General features: G+C 39.3%; 1 protein-coding gene across 4 annotated transcripts in view; it reads left to right on the top strand.

Moving 5' to 3' along the window:
• LOC124778022 (E3 ubiquitin-protein ligase CBL-B-B) overlaps nt 1–21736 on the top strand; it is a 184124-nt gene that overhangs the window by 74576 nt on the left and 87812 nt on the right. For all 4 annotated transcript variants that reach the window (XM_047253601.1, XM_047253604.1, XM_047253602.1 and 1 more), the window contains exon 7: nt 16199–16279. In XM_047253601.1, the coding sequence (XP_047109557.1) occupies nt 16199–16279 (81 nt within the window). The remainder of the gene's footprint in view (nt 1–16198; nt 16280–21736) is intronic.

Below are 21736 nucleotides of genomic sequence, written 5' to 3'. Positions count from 1 at the left end.
GGATGATACCATATTTATAAAAAAAGAAAACATTGGCATACAAGAAGCTGTGGACCCATATTACAAAAAATTAGTATAAGATAAATGCTGAATGTTGTATTGGATAATGATGATGTGAACAGCCAACATAGATTTATTTCCGTGGTTTGTGATGTTACATGTTAATTTGTGTAGTTAATGATTGCTTTTACTGTAGAATACCAAGGAGAGTCAGCCACTTGTTCTCAAAAACTCACTGTCCAAAATGTTAACAGATGTGTTTCTCATTGCATTGGATTAAATTTTATAGTGTGTTAGATTTAACATTTACAATACCTGCCAGTGGTCTGACAATTCCAAAAGTGGAAGATGAAGCCTATTTCAATAGTATATAATTATTTTGCTGTGATTACTAGGAACAAAACACATGCTCCCTTATATAAAACAAATGGTGTAAGTGAGAAAAAGATGATAAGTGTTGGACTACAATTTCACAGAAAAACTAAAATCTGCAGTACAGAAGATGACTTGTTTGTCCAATGAAGCATATAAATTATACAATGTGCAACAGAAATAAAAAGTAGATGTTTTAGTAATAACTGAGACTAAAAACAGTGTATAAAAGAAATCAAAGATAGGTACATATGTTAATGATCTGTAATTGAACAGTCAAAAATTTCGGAGCCAGAGCTGGATCTGCATTGGCAGGCAAAACTTAAGGACATGCACAAAACTTAAGGACGAAAGTAACTTTTGCATGATGTGACACTGCCAAGTAACCAGGGTCAATGAAAACTGAATTATTCATACAAAGAACTGCCACAGTATAGTACAGAATGTAACTGAAAGAAATGCACAGTGAAACAAATAGAAATGACATTTTTACCCAAAGAGAAATATTGTGTTGAAGTCTGTACCATTTGTTATGGTTCTCTGGAGATTAAGAAAGGAGGGACATTGTTGTTAATAAGGTATGTGATCACCATGGATGGGAATGGATTCTCTGCAATATGCTTCCATGCTGGCCACAAAATTGGTATTGGTAAAGAATTCTTGTGGTAGAGAATAACAAATTATTTAGGAATAAAGAGATGACTCACCGGAAGGCGCGCACACACACACACACACACACACCCCTACCTGTCTTCCTACATTGTGCTCCTGACTGCGAGCTCTTTCCTGGCCCAAAGTGAGTGGAAGGTGGGGGCGCAGGGTAGGGAGGGAGAGGGGGGGGGGCGGCAGGGAGGAGTTTGGGGGAAGTGTCTAGCAGCTTGTGGGAGAGTGGGGAGCTGCCCATGGGAAGGTAGGGGTGCAGATGGTTGAGCATGTGATTTCACAGACTAGGGTGTGAGATGGCAGCACACAGCTAGCTGACACGTGTTGGGCAGGTGTAATGGGAAAGGGATGGTGTATGGGAGTGCGCCCACTTGCACACACACACAGAGACATATTATTGGGTGGGGGGTGGGAGGACAGCAAGTTACTCGTACCCTATGGGCTAAACCTAAGGTAACTCGCAGTCCCCCCACCCCCACCCAACTGTGTGTGTGTGTGTGTGTGTGTGTGTGTGTGTGAGAGAGAGAGAGAGAGAGAGAGAGAGAGAGAGAGAGAGAGAGAGAGAGAGAGAGAGTGTGCGCGCTCAGCATCACTTTCCCTTTACCCCCTCTCCACACATGTCAGCTAGGTGTGTGCTTCCATCTCACACCCCAGTCTGTGAAATCGCATGCTCAGCCATATGCCACCTGCCCTCTCTACCTGCACCTCTAGCTAGCCCACAGACAGCTCCCCACTCTCCCGCAAGCTGCTGGACACTTCCCCCACCCAGTCCCTGCCTCCTGCCCCTCTCCCTCCCTCACCCCACCACACCCTGCAACCACACATCACCTCAGTACACTCACCATGGACCAGGGAAGAACTGGCAGTCAAATGAGCACAATGTAGTGGACAGGTGTGTGAGAATCTGTGCCAGCCGGTGTGGCCGTGCGGTTCCAAGCGCTTCAGTTTGGAACCGCGTGACCGCTATGGTCGCAGGTTCGAATCCTGCCTCGGGCATGGATGTGTGTGATGTCCTTAGGTTAGTTAGGTTTAAGTAGTTCTAAGTTCTAGGGGACTGATGACCTCAGTAGTTAAGTCCCATAGTGCTCAGAGCCAATTTGAGTATCTGTGTGTGTGTGCGCGTCTGTGTGCATGCTTGCGTGCATGCATGAGTGTGTGTGTGGGGGGGGGGGGGGTTGCACATGTTTTTCTTCTTCTGGTGAATCATCTCTTTATTCCTAAATAATTCATTATTCTCAACAAGAACTTTCTGTGCACTATAATTCTTGTGGTAGGGCATTCCAGTCCTCAACCAGCATGGCTGACAATTGCTTATGGTCATTTCGCATATGGATATGCTGGAGTTCATCTCCCCAATACATGCTTGATGCTGGACATACCCTGATGTGGTGATAAGTGATAACGCATAATGTACCTGGGAATATTGTTGAACATGATCGTTTTAGTAGTCCAAGTGATATGATGTGGGGAGGCATAATGTTGCTTGGGCTAACTGACCTCCAGACCTTTGAACACAGTAGACTCACCAGTCAGCATAGTTGTGACACTGTACACCCTTCAGGGATGCATTTGGCTCTGACTTCATTTTTTTGGTAACAATTTGCGACCACATGGAACACGCAGTTGGAGGATCTCTTGGAATGGTAGGATATTCAGTAAATGACTGTTCTACCCATGACCTCGACTTAAATCCCACTGAGCATGTGTTGGATGCATTGGACATGTCCACATGCGCCAATGGCCATCCAGTGGTTGTTAAGTATGCTGTTGGAGGAATGGAATGCCTGTGATGACCATGCACCTTATTAAGAACCATGCCCCACCTTTTGTAATATCCAGAGAACCATCATAAAGTATGGTGACTTAAGTGTAATTTTTGGCTTTGAAGAAAAGTGTCATTTCTGTTTGCCTCATTGCGTGTTTCTTTCATTCTTTCAGGTTCCTTCTGTACTATACTGTAGAAGTTCTTTCCATGTATGGTTCAAGTTTCATTTAGCTCTATTAAATGGCAATGACGTTTGCAAAGGTTATTTTTGTCCTTAAGTTTTGCACACCAGTGTAGGTAATTAAGTAAGCAAAAAAAATTATTTATGAATTGTCTCTGAAATCAGTCAGTGACTAAAGAAGTATTTCCTGAAAATGAATTATCAAATCTAACATATAAAAATAGAGAAACTGAATCTACATCTTCATGATTACTCTGCAATTCACACTCAAGTGACTGGCAGAGGATGCATGGAACAATTTGAAGGCAATTTCTTTACCGTTCCTTTCTCGGATAACATAGGGGAAAAAAGAACGCCTACATCTTTTCATGTGACTTCTGATTTCTCTTATTTTATCGCTCTGATGATTTCTCTCCTTGTAGCTGGAAATCAACAAAATATTTTAGTAGTCAGAGGAGGAAGTTGGTGATTGAAATTTCATGAAAATACCTTCTTGCAACAAAAAATGCATTTGTTTTAATGATTTTTCTGAGAGACACTCCTATTTTGTGATAATACCTAATGAGCTGCAAACTTTTGAATCTTAATGTTCATCAACCCATCTGGTAACTATCATATACCACATAGTAACACTCCAGGAAATGATGTAAAATCACAGTGCAAGCAATCTCTTTTGTAGATTTGTTGCACCTTCTCCATTGGTAAAGCACAGTCTTTGTTCACCTTTTCCTCAATTTTTTCTGTTTGATGGTTCCAATTTAAGTTGTTCAGAATTGTAATTGCAAGGTAACTAGTTGAATTGGCAACCTTTAAATTTATATGTAAGGGAGGTTCTAGCAGAATGTAAATAATCTAGTAATGAAGGAAATTACTCACTGAGTAACAGAAGTATTGAGTACTCGAAAACCCAAAAAAGAGAATGAAAATTTTGCTAACACTTGGGAGAAATCCTATGATGAACTAGATGCCTGTGCTCCCAGCACCCCCCCCCCCCTCCCCCTCTCCAAACACACACACACACACACACACACACACACACACACACACACACACACACACACACACAGAGAGAGAGAGAGAGAGAGAGAGCTGGGATTGCAATTCGATGGATGGGCTGGAATGGAGTTTGTGTCAGGTGGGATGGATTGAGGAAGAAAGAAGCTAGAGGAGTAGTTAGGCCAGGGTAGCTAGCAGCTCAGAGGAATTCAGCGTGTGTGCTGGCTAGGAATGCGCAAGGCATGGATGGCATGTGCACAAGCTAGGCATGTGACACACTGGTACTGGAGCCAGTGAGTTGTATGGTGCACAGTGAATATGACATGGAGGTGTGGATTTGGAGGGGGATACAGGACAGATGAAGAGAAAACTGTTGGGTAGAGGGTGCGGAGACAGTGTAATAGTGGAGACTGAGATCAGGTGATTTAAAGGGTGAACGGTGTGTTTCTAGGAAAACTCCCATCTACATTGTCCAGAAAACCTAGTACTGGAGGGAAGGATCCAGATGGATGGAAGCAGCCATTGAACTCGATCATTATGCACAATCCTATTTTGTGCCACTGGGTGGTGAGCTTTATCCTTGACCAGACTTTGGTAGGGCCATTCTAATGGATAGCTGGTTAGTGGTTACATCACATAAAATGCTGTGCATTAATTGCAGCAGATATGGTGAATAGCATGGCTGCTTTCACAAGTGGCTCTGCCTTTGACGGGAAATGATAAGCTGGTGACAGGACTGGAGTAGAATTTGCTGGCTCAGTGCATTGGTCAGGGGTTACCTCGCCACATGTGGACAACATATCTACTGTGAAGAGAGATATGTTTGCCTGTGTCTGTATATGTGCGGGTGGATATGTGTGTGTGTGCGAGTGTATACCTGTCCCTTTTTCCCCTATGGTAAGTCTTTCCGCTCCCGGGATTGGAATGACTCCTTACCCTCTCCCTTTCGTCTTTCCCTCTCCTTCCCTCTTTCCTGATGAAGCAACCGTGGGTTGTGTGTGCGTTTGTGTGTTTTTTATTGTGTGTATCTACCAGCACTTTCTTGTTTGGTAAGTCACAGCAAGATTCTGTAACTTACCAAATGAAAGCGTTGGTACGTTGATAGAAACAATATTAACTGTATCATGTTGCGTCATAATACAAATATAATACATTTAACAGAAAAGCAAACCTGTAGGCCAGCTGACCATCAGACCAGTGGCAAATTGTGCTGTGTCTGGTGCAAGATTCTCAAATATGCAGTTTTGACCCTAATAATTATATTTTAATGGCAAAATTATAACTTTGTGCAGGATACAAAAAGTGCAGAAGAGGGTAAAGTGTGGAAGTTACCATCTGCACAGTGTTTTACAAGACATTAAAATGTTGTTGTTGTTGTTGTTGTTGTGGTCTTCAGTCCTGAGACTGGTTTGATGCAGCTCTCCATGCTACTCTATCCTATGTAAGCTTCTTCATCTCCCAGTACCTGCTGCAGCCTACATCCTTCTGAATCTGCTTAGTGCGTTCATCTCTTGGTCTCCCTCTACGATTTTTACCCTCCACACTGCCCTCCAGCACTAAATTGGTGATCCCTTGATGCCTCAGAACATGTTCTACCAACCGATCCCTTGTTCTGGTCAAGTTGTGCCACAAACTCCTCTTCTCCCCATTTCTATTCAATACCTCCGTATTAGTTATGTGCTCTACCCATCTAATCTTCAGCATTCTTCTGTAGCACCACATTTCGAAAACTTCTATTCTCTTCTTGTCTAAACTATTTATTGTCCATGTTTCACTTTCATACATGGCTACACTCCATACAAATACTTTCAGAAATTCCTGACACTTAAATCTATACTCGATGTTAACAAATTTCTCTTCTTCAGAAACACTTTCCTTGCCATTGCCAGTCTACATTTTATATCCTCTCTACTTCGACCATCACCAGTTATTTTGCTCTCCAAATAGCAAAACTCCTTTACTAGTTTAAGTGTCTCATTTCCTAATCTAATTCCTTCAGCATCACCTGACTTAATTTGACTACATTCCATTATCCTCGTTTTGCTTTTGTTGATGTTCATCTTATACCCTCCTTTCAAGACACTGTCCATTCCGTTCACTGCTCTTGCAAGTCCTTTGCTGTCTCTGACAGAATTACAATGTCATTGGCGAACCTCAAAGTTTTTATTTCTTCTCCATGGATTTTAATACTTACTCCGAACTTTTCTTGCGTTTCCTTTACTGCTTGCTCAATATACAGATTGAATAGCATCGGGGAGAGGCTACAACCCTGTCTCACTCCCTTCCAAACCACTGCTTCCCTTTAATGCCCCTTGACTCCTATAACTGCCATCTGCTTTCTGTACAAATTGTAAATAGCCTTTCGCTCCCTGTATTTTACCCCTGCCACCTTCAGAATTTGAAAGAGAGTACTCCAGTCAACATTGTCAGAAGCTTTCTCTAAGTCTACAAATGCTAGAAATGTAGGTTTGCCTTTCCTTGATCTTTCTTCTAAGATAACTCATAGGGTGAGTATTGCCTCACATGTTCCAACATTTCTGCGGAATCCAAACTGATCTTCCCGAGGTCCGCTTCTACCAGTTTTTCCATTTGTCTGTAAAGAATTCGCGTTAGTATTTTGCAGCTGTGACTTATCAAACTGATAGTTCGGTAACTTTCACATCTGTCAACACCTGCTTTCTTTGGGATTGGAATTATTATATTCTTCTTGAAGTCTGAGGGAATTTTGTTTGTCTCATACATCTTGCTCACCAGATGGAAGAGTTTTGTCATGATTGGCTCTCCCAAGGCTATCAGTAGTTCTAATGGAATGTTGTCTACTCACGGGGCCTTGTTTCGACTCTGGTCTTTCAGTGCTCTGTCAAACTCTTCACGCAGTGTCATATCTCCCATTTCATCTTCATCTAACTCCTCTTTCATTTCCATAATATTGTCCTCGAGAACATCGCCCCTTATAGACCCTCTATATACTCCTTCCACCTTTCTGCTTTCCCTTCTTTGCTTAGAACTGGGTTTCCACCTGAGCTCTTGATATTCATGCAAGTGGTTCTCTTTTCTCCAAAGGTCTCTTTAATTTTTCTGTAGGCAGTATCTATCTTACCCATTGTGAGATAAGCCTCTACATCCTTACATTTGTCCTCTAGCCATCCCTGCTTAGCCATTTTGCACTTCCTGTCGATCTCATTTTTGAGACGTTTGTATTCCTTTTTGTCTGCTTCACTTACTGCATTTTTGTATTTTCTCCTTTCATCAATTAAATTCAGTATTTCTTCTGTTACCCAAAGATTTCTACTAGCCCTCATCTTTTTACTTACTTGATTCTCTGCTGCCTTCACTATTTCATTCCTCAAAGCTACCCATTTTTCTTCTACTGTATTTCTTTCCCCCATTCCTGTCAATTGTTCCCTTATGCTCTCCCTGAAACTCTGTACAACCTTTGGTTCTTTCACTTTATGCAGGTCCCATCTCCTTAAATTCCCACCTTTTTTCAGTTTCTTCAGTTTTAATCTACAGTTCATAACCAATAGATTGTGGTCAGAGTCCACATCTGCCCCTGGAAATGTCTTACAATATAAAATCTGGTTCCTAAATCTCTTGTCTTACCATTATATAATCTATCTGAAACCTTCTAGTATCTCCAGGGTTCTTCCATTTATACAACCTTCTTTCATGATTCTTGAACCAAGTGTTAGCTACGATTAAGTTATGCTCTGTGCAAAATTCTACCAGGCGGCTTCCTCTTGCATTTCTTAGCCCCAATCCATATTCACCTACTACGTTTCCTTCTCTTCCTTTTCTTACTGTCGAATTCCAGTCACTCATGACTATTAAATTTTCATCTCCCTTCACTACCTAAATAATTTCTTTTATCTCTTCATACATTTCATCAATTTCTACATCATCTGCAGATCTAGTTGGCATATAAACTTGTAGTAGGCCGGGGCTTCGTGTCTTTCTTGGCCACAATAATGTGTTCACTATGCTGTTTGGAGTAGCTTACCCACACTCCTATTTTTTTTATTCATTATTAAACCTACTCTTGCATTACCCCTATTTGATTTTGTATTTATAACCCTGTATTCACCTGACCAAAAGTCTTGTTCCTCCTGCCACTGAACTTCACTAATTCCCACTATATCTAACTTTAACCTATCCATTTCCCTTTTTAAATTTTCTAACCTACCTGCCTGATTAAGGGATCTGACATTCCATGCTCCGATCCATAGAACGCCAGTTTTCTTTCTCCTGATAACAACGTCCTCTTGAGTAGTCTCTGCCCGGATATCCGAATGGTGGATTATTTTATCTCCGGAATATTTTACCCAAGAGGACGCCATCATCATTTAAGCATACAGTAAAGCTGCATGCCCTTGGGAAAAATTACAGCTGTAGTTTCCCCTTGCTTTCAGCTGTTCGCAGTACCAGCACAGCAAGGCCGTTTTGGTTAGTGTTACAAGGCTAGGTCAATCAATCATCCAGACTGTTGTCCCTGCAACTACTGAAAAGGGTGCTGCCCCTCTTCAGGAACCACACGTTTGTCTGGCCTCTCAACAGACACCCCTCTTTTGTGGTTGCACCTACGGTACGGCTATCTGTATCGTTGAGGCACGCAAGCCTCCCCACCAATGGCAAGGTCCATGGTTCATGGGGGGGGGGACATTAAAATAAGTTTAAAAAAAAACTTTGCACCATGATAGGCACTGTTTTTGCTGGTTCAAAGAACAGCTACTCAACAATTTGATGGAAAACAAAAAGGAATGAATAATTAGTTAATTGCAGAACTTAATAATCAGAATAAATCCTGCCTAGTTGCCAATATAGTACTTGGGATTACACAAGAAACACCAACAAGTTCACTGCAGCAAGGTAATTGATTCTATAAGGATTATGAGCATAAAATGTTAAACAGAATGTCATGTTAAATCAGGTATGCAAAAACACCAGTTGAGCAAAAAATAAAAAATAAAAACAGAATTATTGTGCCATGTGTTATACATTTAATTATTTAGGATGTCAAAAATCAATTTTGGAATTTAAACAAAACAGGAACCACATGAATTTCAGACAGTAAGTGGAACAATACAAAATACACTGATTAAGTAAATCATGAACACAAGTAGGAGTTAAACAGTGTAATTAACTGTTACCACTTACTGAAAACTGTAAGGCTTAACTCTGAAACACCAGCCAGTGACAATGGTAAAATCCAGGAAAATGAAGTTGCTGAGGAGATCAAAAGATACTGACAAGAAATTATGTCAGTGTAATGAATTTAAAGTCGAAGCGGGCTGTAGATGTCCATCAAATAGGTGGAAGACGCAGAAGTCTTGAATGAGGCCTTCCACTAACTATGTACTAAAAGGAAAAAGAGAGAATGATTAGAGCTTATGATTCTACTGATGATAAGAGTAAGAGTCAAAGCACAGGCCCAGATTGTTGAAGGAATTCAGTCATGCCATTTTTAAAGGAACTATCTTGATATTTACCTTAAGCGGTTTTGGGAAACCACAGAAACCTAATCTATTTGGCAGGGTGGGGATTTTAACCGCCATCCTCCTAAGTACAAGATCACTGTCTTAACCACTGTGCCACATCAATCCATGGAATGAAGTTATGTAAAACCAAAGTGTTCATTTATTCATTCATTTTAATAATTTAGACCAATAATTGAAGAAGAAGCAATTAACATGAGCCAGGAAAAAATTTCACAAAATACTGGAGAAATTTAAAGTGTGATAAAAGCGTCTTCATATAATTTACATTGCAAAGGGTTTACTCTTATTGTGAACCAGTAAATGGGTTGATAGCTAATACTGCAAATTATTAATTCATTGTGTGTGATCAAATGTGTATTGCCTACACCTAATGTACAAAATAGTCACAATACTGAATTCTTTTTTTTTTTTTTTTTTTTTTCCATGAAGTATGAATTTTATCACGTAAAACACATACAATATGTCCCATGATTAAAGACATCTGGGATAAATAAGTAACATCTTATGAACATCTAGTGGAAAAAGGATTGTTAAAATAGTTATGTAAGACAGATTAATTGATTTTATATTTATTGACCCCAAAAATCCTGTTGTGTGTTACAATGGATGTGGAACAAGACACAGTTATAATTTGTATAAATTTTGTAATTCACTCATGATAAACAAACAACAGTTACATATTCTGGCAGGATACTGAGCTTCAGAAGTACGAGTCGAAGTTTAGTGGTGGCGTAGAGAGGCACTTGTCTCATTATTTAGACCATTTTCTTCTGCATAATAAATATCTCTTTCTGTGAGACACCCAAAAATGGAATGTAGTTGTCAGTACTAAACTATGCACATTTTAGTGTTTCAGTGTCGGAGACTTTACTCAGGACACTAAATGTGTAGCACAAATTGCTCAGTCTATTTACTAACTTTTTGTTGTGTACATATCTCTATAGAGTGTCGTCTGCCCACACTCCAAGGATTTTAATTGTACTTGTTGGTTTGTAAATACATGTTCGAATCTGACATAATTTATCCATGATAAAAACATATGAAAAGGGCAAAAATTTACATACACAATTTTGTCTTTATTCAGTAACAGTCTGTTTGTGTTTAACCAATTCATCGGCTTGGAATCTATCAGAAATCAGCAGAAATCAAGTTATTAAGTTCATCATTATGGTGATTTGAATACAGTAGATTGGTGTCATCAGCAAACATTACTGGTAGATCTTTTTTGAATGTGTTTGGGCAGATCATTGGTAAATATAATTAAAACAAATGGATCAGTCATAGAACACTGAAGAGTGCCTTGGCTTATGACTTGCTCCTCTGACTGTAAATGTCCACCATTTCTTTTCTTCTTTTTTTTCCCTTTGTACCCCCATCTGATACATGTGATCTAAACCAGTCACTGTATTTTCCCCTAATTCCATGCTTTAACATTATCTCAATAAGTAATACATGGATGAGGAAACTGAAGGCCTTTGTGAGATCAAGGAATACTCCTGCTGAATGATTTCAATCACTGAATGCACTATAAACTTCATTTATAAATGAAGGGTCTCATTTATTTATCTCCCTTCTCAAAAGCCAAACTGATGACTTAATAAATGTGTCTAGTAATTTAATAACATGGTGTTATAGGCTACTACTTTCTGTAGAACCTTTGATATTCCTCAGAGGATGGAGAGGATCTGTAATTACTAACATCACTCCATCTTTTTTAAAGAGGGGAACCACTTTTGCTGCGCTGCAAATTTTATCAATTTGGTTCGATTGCAAGCAGCAGTTTCCTATATCTGACAAGTGATAAGACACATGATTGCAGATTTGTTCGAGAAGGTAATTGGATGTGCCATCTAGACCACATGAGTGTGAGTTTGGTTTCTGCATTATAATACTGCAGATTTCACTTGGTGTGACTAGATCGAGAGACAATGTTTGGTGTGACGCCTCTAGGTCTGAGCAGAGAGAGGGGTAAGGGAGCGCAAATTAGAGAAGAAAGCCTATTACTCTTGTTTATGAAGTGCTTACTGAATATCTCCCATAGTTCCTTAGGATCAGGGAGAAGACTGTCTTTATTCCTAAAGTACACTTCCAACATTTTTTTAGGATGATTTCAGTTTTTTTGTGATCTCTTTCTGAGAGATATGACCTAAACCAATTGTTGTATTTTCCCCTAATTTCATGCTGTAGCAGTGTATCCATGAGTATTTCATGACTGTGATTTTGAAGCCTTTGAGAGATCAAGAAATACTTCTTGTGTAAGCTTTCTATCATATTGTGCACTATAAACTTCATTTGGAAATGAATATAGGAGCCTGTTTATTACAAGAAGCCCTCAGAACCACGAGGTAATAAATATTCAGCAATATTGAGATACTGTGGTACTGCCCAAAATATAAATCAGTAGTTTATTTCATCCAGTAGTAGTAGTAGTAGTAGTAGTAGTAGTAGTAGTAGTATTACCAATAATCATCCTTTAAGACTAGCAACCTGCCATCTACACTCTCTCACCTGATTTCCCATCTTAAAAAATGATCCTTTACACTTTTCTACCAAATTGGTTACTGTAGATACTTCGCCTTCAGCTGAATGCTTGTGGAATTTGCATTTGATATTTGAATATCATTGCAACATCATATAGCACAAAGTAGGTTTAATGGGTCAGTCCTAGTGTATTTTGTGGCACACTCGGCTCTTTAAATCTGCTAAATTTTGTATAGAAATTTTATCTACACTCAGTTGCTTCTCTATATGAATGCTGGCAGTAAACAATACAGTTTTCAGACAAATTGCACAGTTGTTTGTCTGAAACACAATTATTTTAAAAAAATGCATAAAAATTCTTTCTCCCTTCATTTTTTCTACAAATTTACGTTATCCTTTAAAAATTAAAAATCTGACTATCTTGGCTATGATATTGAGACATATGCACTACAGCTGGGAGTTTATATTTGCTGCACATGTATTGTGTTATTTTCAATCTCAAATTTTATATGTTAACATTTATGCTAATTTAAAATCTCATGATTTGTTAATTCTTCTTCTTTTAGTAAATCTGTCCTCAGAGAAGTATCAGCTGGATGTTGTCCATATCTCTCTGGCTTGAGCATCTTCCTTTATTTGCTTGTAACTTCTTCTTCTCTACACATCTGTTAACTTTCCAAGCCTTCTTCCTCGTCTCTATCTTTTTCCTTCTACTTTTGTTTCTGTGATTCCCTTTAGTAGACAATTTCTTTTAATATGTGTCTCATCCAATATGTTTTCCTCTTCTGTATCATCAGCATCATGAAGTCCCTCTCCTGTCCTACCCTGCTCGGCACCCCCTAATTTCTCATTCTGTCAATCCAATTCCATTCCTCAATTATTCTTTTCATAGCCACATTTCAAAACATTCTAAATATTTTTATTCTTTCTGTGTAAGTGCCACATTTCAGAACCATAATACACCACACTCCACACAAAATATTTGGTAAACCTCTTCCTAAGTGTAATGGGGATGCTTCTGGCTGTCAGCAAACCTTTCACTCTCTCAAAAGCTCTGCTTCCCGTAGAGATTCTGCATCTCGCTTCCTCTCTACAACTTCTGATGGAAGTTATCAAGCTTCCTGAATACTCGAATGACTAAACCTGTTCCAATACTATTCCATCTAGTGATATATTAATCATGTAATTTTCTTTTACAATTCTCACCATTTTTGTGTTGCCAACGTTTAGTTTCCTTCCAAGCCCTTTACCCACATTTACAGAATTCTCTGTCATTGCCTGGAGCCTGTTCCTCAGTTTCTGCTAGCATAGTCATATTGTCAGTGTACTTGATTTGTTAGTTACACTTTCCTTTTCCCCAGAATTCCTCCTCTTCTTCAACATATGTTCGTAGAAGGTGTCTATGAAGGCTTTCTGTTTTAGTCAGGCCACTTTGTGGTATCCAGGTTGTAAGGAACTGTAGACAGTTGTTTAATTTCACCCCATCTTTATAATAAAGGGGATTCAACTGCCAGGAAATAGTAAATACATGGCAATACTGTTCAAATTCCATTTGTTTCTAATTAGACCACTTGGCCAAAATGCTAAGCCAAAGTCAGATTTGAATTTGTGTGGCAGACTGAATCTTTGAACAGTGAGCTGTAGTATGACAAAGCAACAAATGGAGATATCTGTGGACAGGTAGACAACAGTTGCATATGTTTCCTCATCTGGGATCGGAAAACTGAGTGCATATCAAACATTGTGCACAAATCAGAGGCATTTGTGACTTTGCACTGGTGCATGCACCTCCTTGCCTCTTTGGGCAATGGCTGCGTGCGCTTAGTCTTGCAGGAAAAGTTGTGAACACACAATTAAGTGTTTCAGGAGGTTTCAGCACAATATGGAACTATCATAAATATGCATACATCACACACAATGATGTATGGTTTAACATGCTCTATAGGAAGTGACTATTAGTCCATTTAATAAGAGCTCTTAGCTCTAGCCTTACTTAATAAGAGCTCTTAGTTTGAGAAGTGTTTTTAGAAGAGGATAGTGGGCAGAACCACACATCATGAGAGGCCAAGTCATTAACTGTGTATTCTGTGCACTGACTTGTTTGCCACAGAAGATATTCATCTGTGAAACAAACTCTCTGCAGCCAAATAATTTCACCTTGAACATTTAAATGACCCATTATTCTAACATAAATAAACTGTGAAGATATTATTTCTAAATATCTGCACAGTCACAGTTCCACATGCAAAGATATGAAACTTAGTGAGGTGGTGCAGGGTTAGCACACTGGACTCGCACTTGGGAGGATGATGGTTCAAACATGTGTCCAACCATCCTGATTTAGGTTTTGCATAATTTCCCTATATCACTTCAGGCAAATACCAGGATGGTTCCTTTGAAAGGATGTAGCTGTCTTCCTTCCCCATCCTTCCCTAATCTGGTGGGACTGAAGGTCTCACTGTCTAGTCCCCTCCCCCAAACCAACCGACCAACCAACCAAAGATATGATGTCCAAGACCACACAGAGACATTGTATGACCTGAAGGCCCCTTTTCATAGATATTTGCTGGATGAAAATAGCTTGCAACATTGTTTCAAATCATAACATGTATGTTTTCAAATAACTGCAATGCAGTCCAGTGTACATGTTTGATTCCATTGCAGTGAAAATCTCTCGTGTGATGAGCAGTGAGTGGTAAAATGTGACTGGTTCACTCATGCACAAGGAAGTAAACTAAAAGCAACAGAACAAATAAAAATTCAAAATAATACAAACTGAAAAGACTTTTTGTAAACAATATGTTTGCCGACAAAAATATAACTGGTTATACAGTTAAGAGTGAAATTCTGCAGTCTGATAGAAGCAGGGTACAGAGGACATAATAACATCGTGCACTCTCAATGAGCCCCATTATCTAATTTGTAAACAGTAGTTTTGGGTTTCAATATATTATCAGTTGTAAGTTGCATTACTATTTAAAATACTATACCACTTGCTGAATTACTAGATGTGTTAAAATTTAAGAAGGACTGCAAAGCTGCAGGTTATATTGTCTGAATATTTTTTGGATTCAAAAATGATGAAAATGTCTGCCAGAACTAATTCTGTCTCACAGCATGAGCCCGGCACCACAATTCTGATATATTTCATACACAAATATGTGGGTGTTTCAAATTTTGTCTTCTCTTTGAATGTACGTACATTGGTTGTCAGGTTGAGCACTAAGTTCCATGCTGATTACAGTTCTTATAGTATCCATGCATTCTGTCATGTATCCGACAGTCTTTGAGGAAGATGTAGTGATTATCTGTGGACAGTTTTGCAATGCTCATAATCAAATACATGCCATTCATTGAAGTGAGCCTGTGGTCATGAAATTTCAGCTGCTAGTGAGTGTTTTCCCTACCAGTAACGCATCACACAGCAAATTGTGATTACTCATGTTGGTAAGAAGCCCGAGTTTTACTTGTATTGAGATGAATACTTGCACTGAGCTCCAATGTCTTTTGGAGCTCCAATATTTAACCAATGTTACAAGTTTTAATTGAGTGTCTTCTTGCCACTTCTAAGTTAGTGGAAACACCCACTTCACACTTTAGTAACAATACTGAGCAGTTACACTCCAGGCTGCTCCAAACATAACATTTTTCTGTCATCACCAGTGGAGAATATTAAACTTGCTTCCTGTGTATAATGTACAATACTGAATCTATCATATCTTTAGTCTCTGCTACAAACAAGTTACTGATCCGCAACAAACATAAAATGAAATGTGGGTAGGTTGACTATAATATAAACTGATGAGTGCTTGAATTAAATTGAACATGGAAAAAAAGATTTTCTGATAGCCCTAACCAGAATCCATGTAGCACAGCAAGGGAAAACATGACAGAGTTCTATAATTCATGCAGAAGTTTGATTTGGTCTAAAGATAGCCAAGATGTGATCTCTTTATTTAATATACAATGAGCGCTGCTGCATCATATTTCCTTTCTTTTTATATACAGCCTGTATCTCTAACAATGATTTTCTATCTCTAAATAATTCCATGAACTATATCTGCTTGTTGAATTAACATGTTATTTGAATTTATATAACCCTGACTTCAGTAAATTTCTACAGTCTTACAGAGGACTTTTTTTAAAAATAAATCTTTTTATCATATTGAATTGGCCCATGTCATATTTCAATCTTATCTATATGTTAGTTGATATTCTGTGTACAAATCTGATTTTTTTTTACAGGATCTAAACAACTGGAACTGTAATAACAGCTGTCTGCAAGCCCTTGCTCTCTCACCTAGGACAGAAAATGCAGAATGTCGGGTATGTTTTCCTTTTCCTTATTTTCATGTAAGGATACTTATGAAGTTACACTGCTGTTGCAAAAATGGTGTACATTGAACAGAATGAGTAACCACTAGCAGAACTGGGCATTTGGTAGAGATTTGTAACTCTGTAACACTTGTTTTTCCAGTGTACAATAAAGTATGATATGACAGGGTTTACTTGCAGTCTTAAAGTGATATTCCACAGATGCTGCTGGAGTATTAAACTTTCCTGAAATTCAGTAAGGTGGCATATAAATCTGGGTCAGCAGAATTCTCAGTATATGTTGCCGGTTGATTCTACCAGTAGATCGGGTTTCACTAGGCGTGGCCTGCACCTCAATAGGTATGGGAGAGGGAGGCTGGCAAAGATTATAAGTGACAGTGTAGTGGGTGGTGGTGGTGGTGGGATCATCATTCATGGAAAAATTCTTGTAGTAGTTGGTATTAGAGATGCACCTTTTTTAGATTGAAGTCATCTGATAAGGTATACCTGCTGAAAGGAAGTCACTCTAAGTAAGGGCCACATTCAGAGGACATCATATTTCCAAGTAGAGAAAGAATTAGTGTATTTCATCAAAAAATAAGAAGTATTAGAGATAAAGTTAGTGAACTGCTTATAGATGTTGACTCTGAAATTATTGGTGTATCAGAGCAGCACTTAAATAATTTGACAATTCACAGGCTTCTAGTACCAGGATGCAGATTAGCTGGCTGTTTTTCAAGGAGAGGCCATGTACATAAAAAACAGTATTCTGTTTGAGTCCATAGACGTATCACTGCACTGCACTGAACAGATATTTGAATGTTGTGCAGGGGCAGTTGAATTTAGTGAAACTAAATTGTTGTTGTTTATAGGTCCCCTGACTCTGACTTCAGAGCATTTCTGCTCAAGCTAGAGAGGGTTGTTGGTTCACTTTATAGGAAGTACCAGAAATTAGTTACATGTGGTGACTTCAATACACATTTTGTATATGATGGTGCAAGAAAAATGATGTTGGTAGATCTCCTAAATTCATATGTTCTGATGCTGACTGTGTTTTTTCCAACTAGGGTGCAGGGGAACAGTAGCACAGCCATATACAATATTTTTATTCGTTCTTCGTTGCTAGATGAGAATTCTGTTGGTAAAAGGATTAATGGCCTTTCAGACCATGATGCACAAATTTTAACACTAAAAGGCTTTTGTACTTAAACAAATGTCACATATAATTACAAACTATGTAGAAAAGTTAATCCAACAGCAATAGAGGTTTTTTTTTTAAATCTCACGAAGAAGCAAGAGTGGCAGGATGTTTATAGTGCCAATAACATAGGTGATAAATATAATGTTTTCCTTAACAGCATTGGCGGCCGAAGACTTCCCGCTTAAGAAGTCAGCCTCATCCTGCCAACGGCCTTGCCAAAGAGGGTGGAGGAGCGGATAGAGGTTCAGGGCACTCTTTTGTCCTAGGGGTGGGAAATTGCCCCTAAAGGCGGAAGAATCGGCAATGATCAACGACAGGAGGATGCAGAAGGCAGTGGAAACCACTGCATTAAAGACACGTAACGTGTATCCACAGGACATGTGGCCTGTATTTGATGAAGTGTCATGATGATCTCTCCATTGGCAAAAGATTCCGGAATAGTCCCCCATTCGAATGTCCGGGAGGGGACTGCCAAGGGGGAGGTTACCATGAGAAAAAGATTGAATAATCAACGAAAGGATAACGTTCTACGAGTCGGGGCGTGGAATGTCAGAAGCTTGAACGTGGTAGGGAAACTAGAAAATCTGAAAAGGGAAATGCAAAGGCTCAATCTAGATATAGTAGGGGTCAGTGAAGTGAAGTGGAAGGAAGACAAGGATTTCTGGTCAGATGAGTATTGGGTAATATCAACAGCAGCAGAAAATGGTATAACAGGTGTAGGATTCGTTATGAATAGGAAGGTGGGGCAGAGGGTGTGTTACTGTGAACAGTTCAGTGACCGGGTTGTTCTAATCAGAATCTACAGCAGACCAACACCGGCAACGATAGTTCAGGTATACATGCCGACGTCGCAAGCTGAAGATGAGCAGATAGAGAAAGTGTATGAGGATATTGAAAGGGTAATGCAGTATGTAAAGGGGGATGAAAATCTAATAGTCATGGGTGACTGGAATGCAGTTGTAGGGGAAGGAGTAGAAGAAAAGGTTACGGTATACTTGGAAAAGGCCGGGAGATACGGGAAGATTCCAATTAGATTACATCATGGTCAGACAGAGATTCCGAAATCAGATACTGGATTGTAAGGCGTACCCAGGAGCAGATATAGACTCAGATCACAGTATAGTAGTGATGACGAGTAGGCTGAAGTTCAAGACATTAGTCAGGAAGAATCAATACGCAAAGAAGTGGGATACGGAAGTACTAAGAAATGACGAGATACGTTTGAAGTTCTCTAACGCTATAGATGCAGCAATAAGGAATAGCGCAGTAGGCAGTACAGTTGAAGAGGAATGGACATCTCCAAAAAGGGCCATCACAGAAGTTGGGAAGGAAAACATAGGTACAAGAAAGGTAGCTGCGAAGAAACCATGGGTAACAGAAGAAATACTTCAGTTGATTGATGAAAGGAGGAAGTACAAACATGTTCCGGGAAAATCAGGAATACAGAAATACAAGTTGCTGAGGAATGAAATAAATAGGAAGTGCAGGGAAGCTAAGACGAAATGGCTGCAGGAAAAATGTGAAGACATTGAAAAAGATATGATTGTTGGAAGGACAGACTCAGCATACAGGAAAGTCAAAACAACCTTTGGTGACATTAAAAGCAATGGTGGTAACATTAAGAGTGCAACGGGAATTCCACTGTTAAATGCAGAGGAGAGAGCAGATAGGTGGAAAGAATACATTGAAAGCCTCTATGAGGGTGAAGATTTGTCTGATGTGATAGAAGAAGAAACAGGAGTCGATTTAGAAGAGATAGGGGATCATATCGTATGGAGTGTAGCCATGTATGGAAGTGAAACATGGACGATAAATAGTTTGGACAAGAAGAGAATAGAAGCTTTCGAAATGTGGTGCTACAGAAGAATGCTGAAGATTAGATGGGTAGATCACATAACTAATGAGGAAGTATTGAATAGGATTGGGGAGAAGAGAAGTTTGTGGCACAACTTGACCAGAAGAAGGGATCGGTTGGTAGGACATGTTCTGAGGCATCAAGGGATCACCAATTTAGTATTGGAGGGCAGCGTGGAGGGTAAAAATCGTAGAGGGAGACCAAGAGATGAATACACTAAGCAGATTCAGAAGGATGTAGGTTGCAGTAGGTACTGGGAGATGAAAAAGCTTGCACAGGACAGAGTAGCATGGAGAGCTGCATCAAACCAGTCTCAGGACTGAAGACCACAACAACAACAAAGGGGATCCAGTATTAAAATTGGAATTTAAAAGAGCTTTGGAGGACTTACGGTCAAACAAGGCAGAAGGGATAGATAACATTCCATCAGAATTTCTAAAATCATTGGGGGAAGTGGCAACAAAACGACTATTCACGTTGGTGTGTAGAATATATGAGTCTGACGATATACCATCTGACTTTCGGAAAAGCATCATCCACACAATTCCGAAGACAGTAAGAGCTGACAAGTGCAAGAATTATCACACAATCAGCTTAACAGCTAATGCATCGAAGCTGCTTACAAGAATAATATACAGAAGAATGGAAAAGAAAATTGAGAATGCACTAGGTGATGATCAGTTTGGCTTTAGGAAAAGTAAAGGGACGAGAGAGGCAATTCTGACATTACAGCTAATAATGGAAGCAAGCCTAAGGAAAAATCAAGACACTTTCATAGGATTTGTTGACCTGGAAAAAGCGTTTGACAATATAAAATGGTGCAAGCTGTTCGAGATTCTGAAAAAAGTAGGGGTAAGCTATAGGGAGAGACAGGTCATATATAATATGTACAAAAAGCAAGAGGGAATAATAAGAGTGGACGATCAAGAACGAAGTGCTCGTATTAAGAAGGGTGTAAGACAAGGCTGTAGCCTTTCGCCCCTACTCTTCAATCTGTACATCGAGGAAGCAATGGTGGAAATAAAAGAAAGGTTCAGGAGTGGAATTAAAATACAAAGTGAAAGGATATCAATGATACGATTCGCTGATGACATTGCTGTCCTGAGTGAAAGTGAAGAAGAATTAAATGATCTGCTGAACGGAATGAACAGTCTAATGAGTACACGGTATGGTTTGAGAGTAAATCGGAGAAAGACGAAGGTAATGAAAAGTAGTAGAAATGAGAACAGCGAGAAACTTAACATCAGGATTGATGGTCACGAAGTCAATGAAGTTAAGGAATTCTGCTACCTAGGCAGTAAAATAACCAATGACGGACGGAGCAAGGAGGACATCAAAAGCAGACTTGCTATGGCAAAAAAGGCATTTCTGGCCAAGAGAAGTCTACTAATATCAAATACCGGCCTTAATTTGAGGAAGAAATTTCTGAGGATGTACGTCTGGAGTACAGCATTGTATGGTAGTGAAACATGGACTGTGGGAAAACCGGAACAGAAGAGAATCAATGCATTTAAGATGTGGTGCTATAGACGAATGTTGAAAATTAGGTGGACTGATAAGGTAAGGAATGAGGAGGTTCTACGCAGAATTGGAGAGGAAAGGAATATGTGGAAAACACTGATAAGGAGAAGGGACAGGATGATAGGACATCTGCTAAGACATGAGGGAATGACTTCCATGGTACTAGAGGGAGCTATAGAGGGCAAAAACTGTAGAGGAAGACAGAGATTGGAATACGTCAAGCAAATAATTGAGGACGTAGGTTGCAGGTGCTACTCTGAGATGAAGAGGTTAGCACAGGAAAGGAATTCAGGCGCGCCGCATCAAACCAGTCAGTTGACTGATGACAAAAAAAAAAGTTCACGAACCTCTTGTCGATCCCTGTTCAAGAGTCTGGGTATTTTGACATTGGCCTCTCAATATATATATTCCTCACTGTCATTTCTTGTTAACAATATTAGCTTATTCCCAAGAATAAGCAGCTTTCGCTCAGTTAATACTTGGCAGAAATCAAACCTGCATTTGGATTGGACTTCCTTAATCCTTCTGCAGAAAGGTGTGCAGTATACTGCTGCATCCATTTTCAGTAAGCTACCACTCAAATTCAAAAATCTTAACAGTAATCCACATGCTTTCAAACCGAAACTGAAGAGTTATCTCATGGGTCACTTCTTTCAGACTTCCTTAACTCTTCTGCAGAAAGGTGTGCAGTGTACTGCTGCATTCATTTTCAATAAGCTACCACTAGAATTAAAAAATCTTAGCAGTAATCCACATACTTTCAAACCGAAACTGAAGAGTTTCCTCATGGGTCACTTCTTTTATACTGTCAAGGAGTTCTTTGAAAAATTAAACTAATTCTGTTGTATTGTTGATTGCGTTTACTTAAACTTATGGCTTGGCTTTTTTTTGG

The sequence above is a fragment of the Schistocerca piceifrons genome, chromosome 2, assembly GCF_021461385.2.
Source record: "Schistocerca piceifrons isolate TAMUIC-IGC-003096 chromosome 2, iqSchPice1.1, whole genome shotgun sequence".
NCBI classification, from domain to species: Eukaryota; Metazoa; Arthropoda; class Insecta; order Orthoptera; family Acrididae; genus Schistocerca; species Schistocerca piceifrons.
Note: the sequence above shows the minus strand (reverse complement) of the source record. Positions and strands in the feature narration are given on the sequence as shown.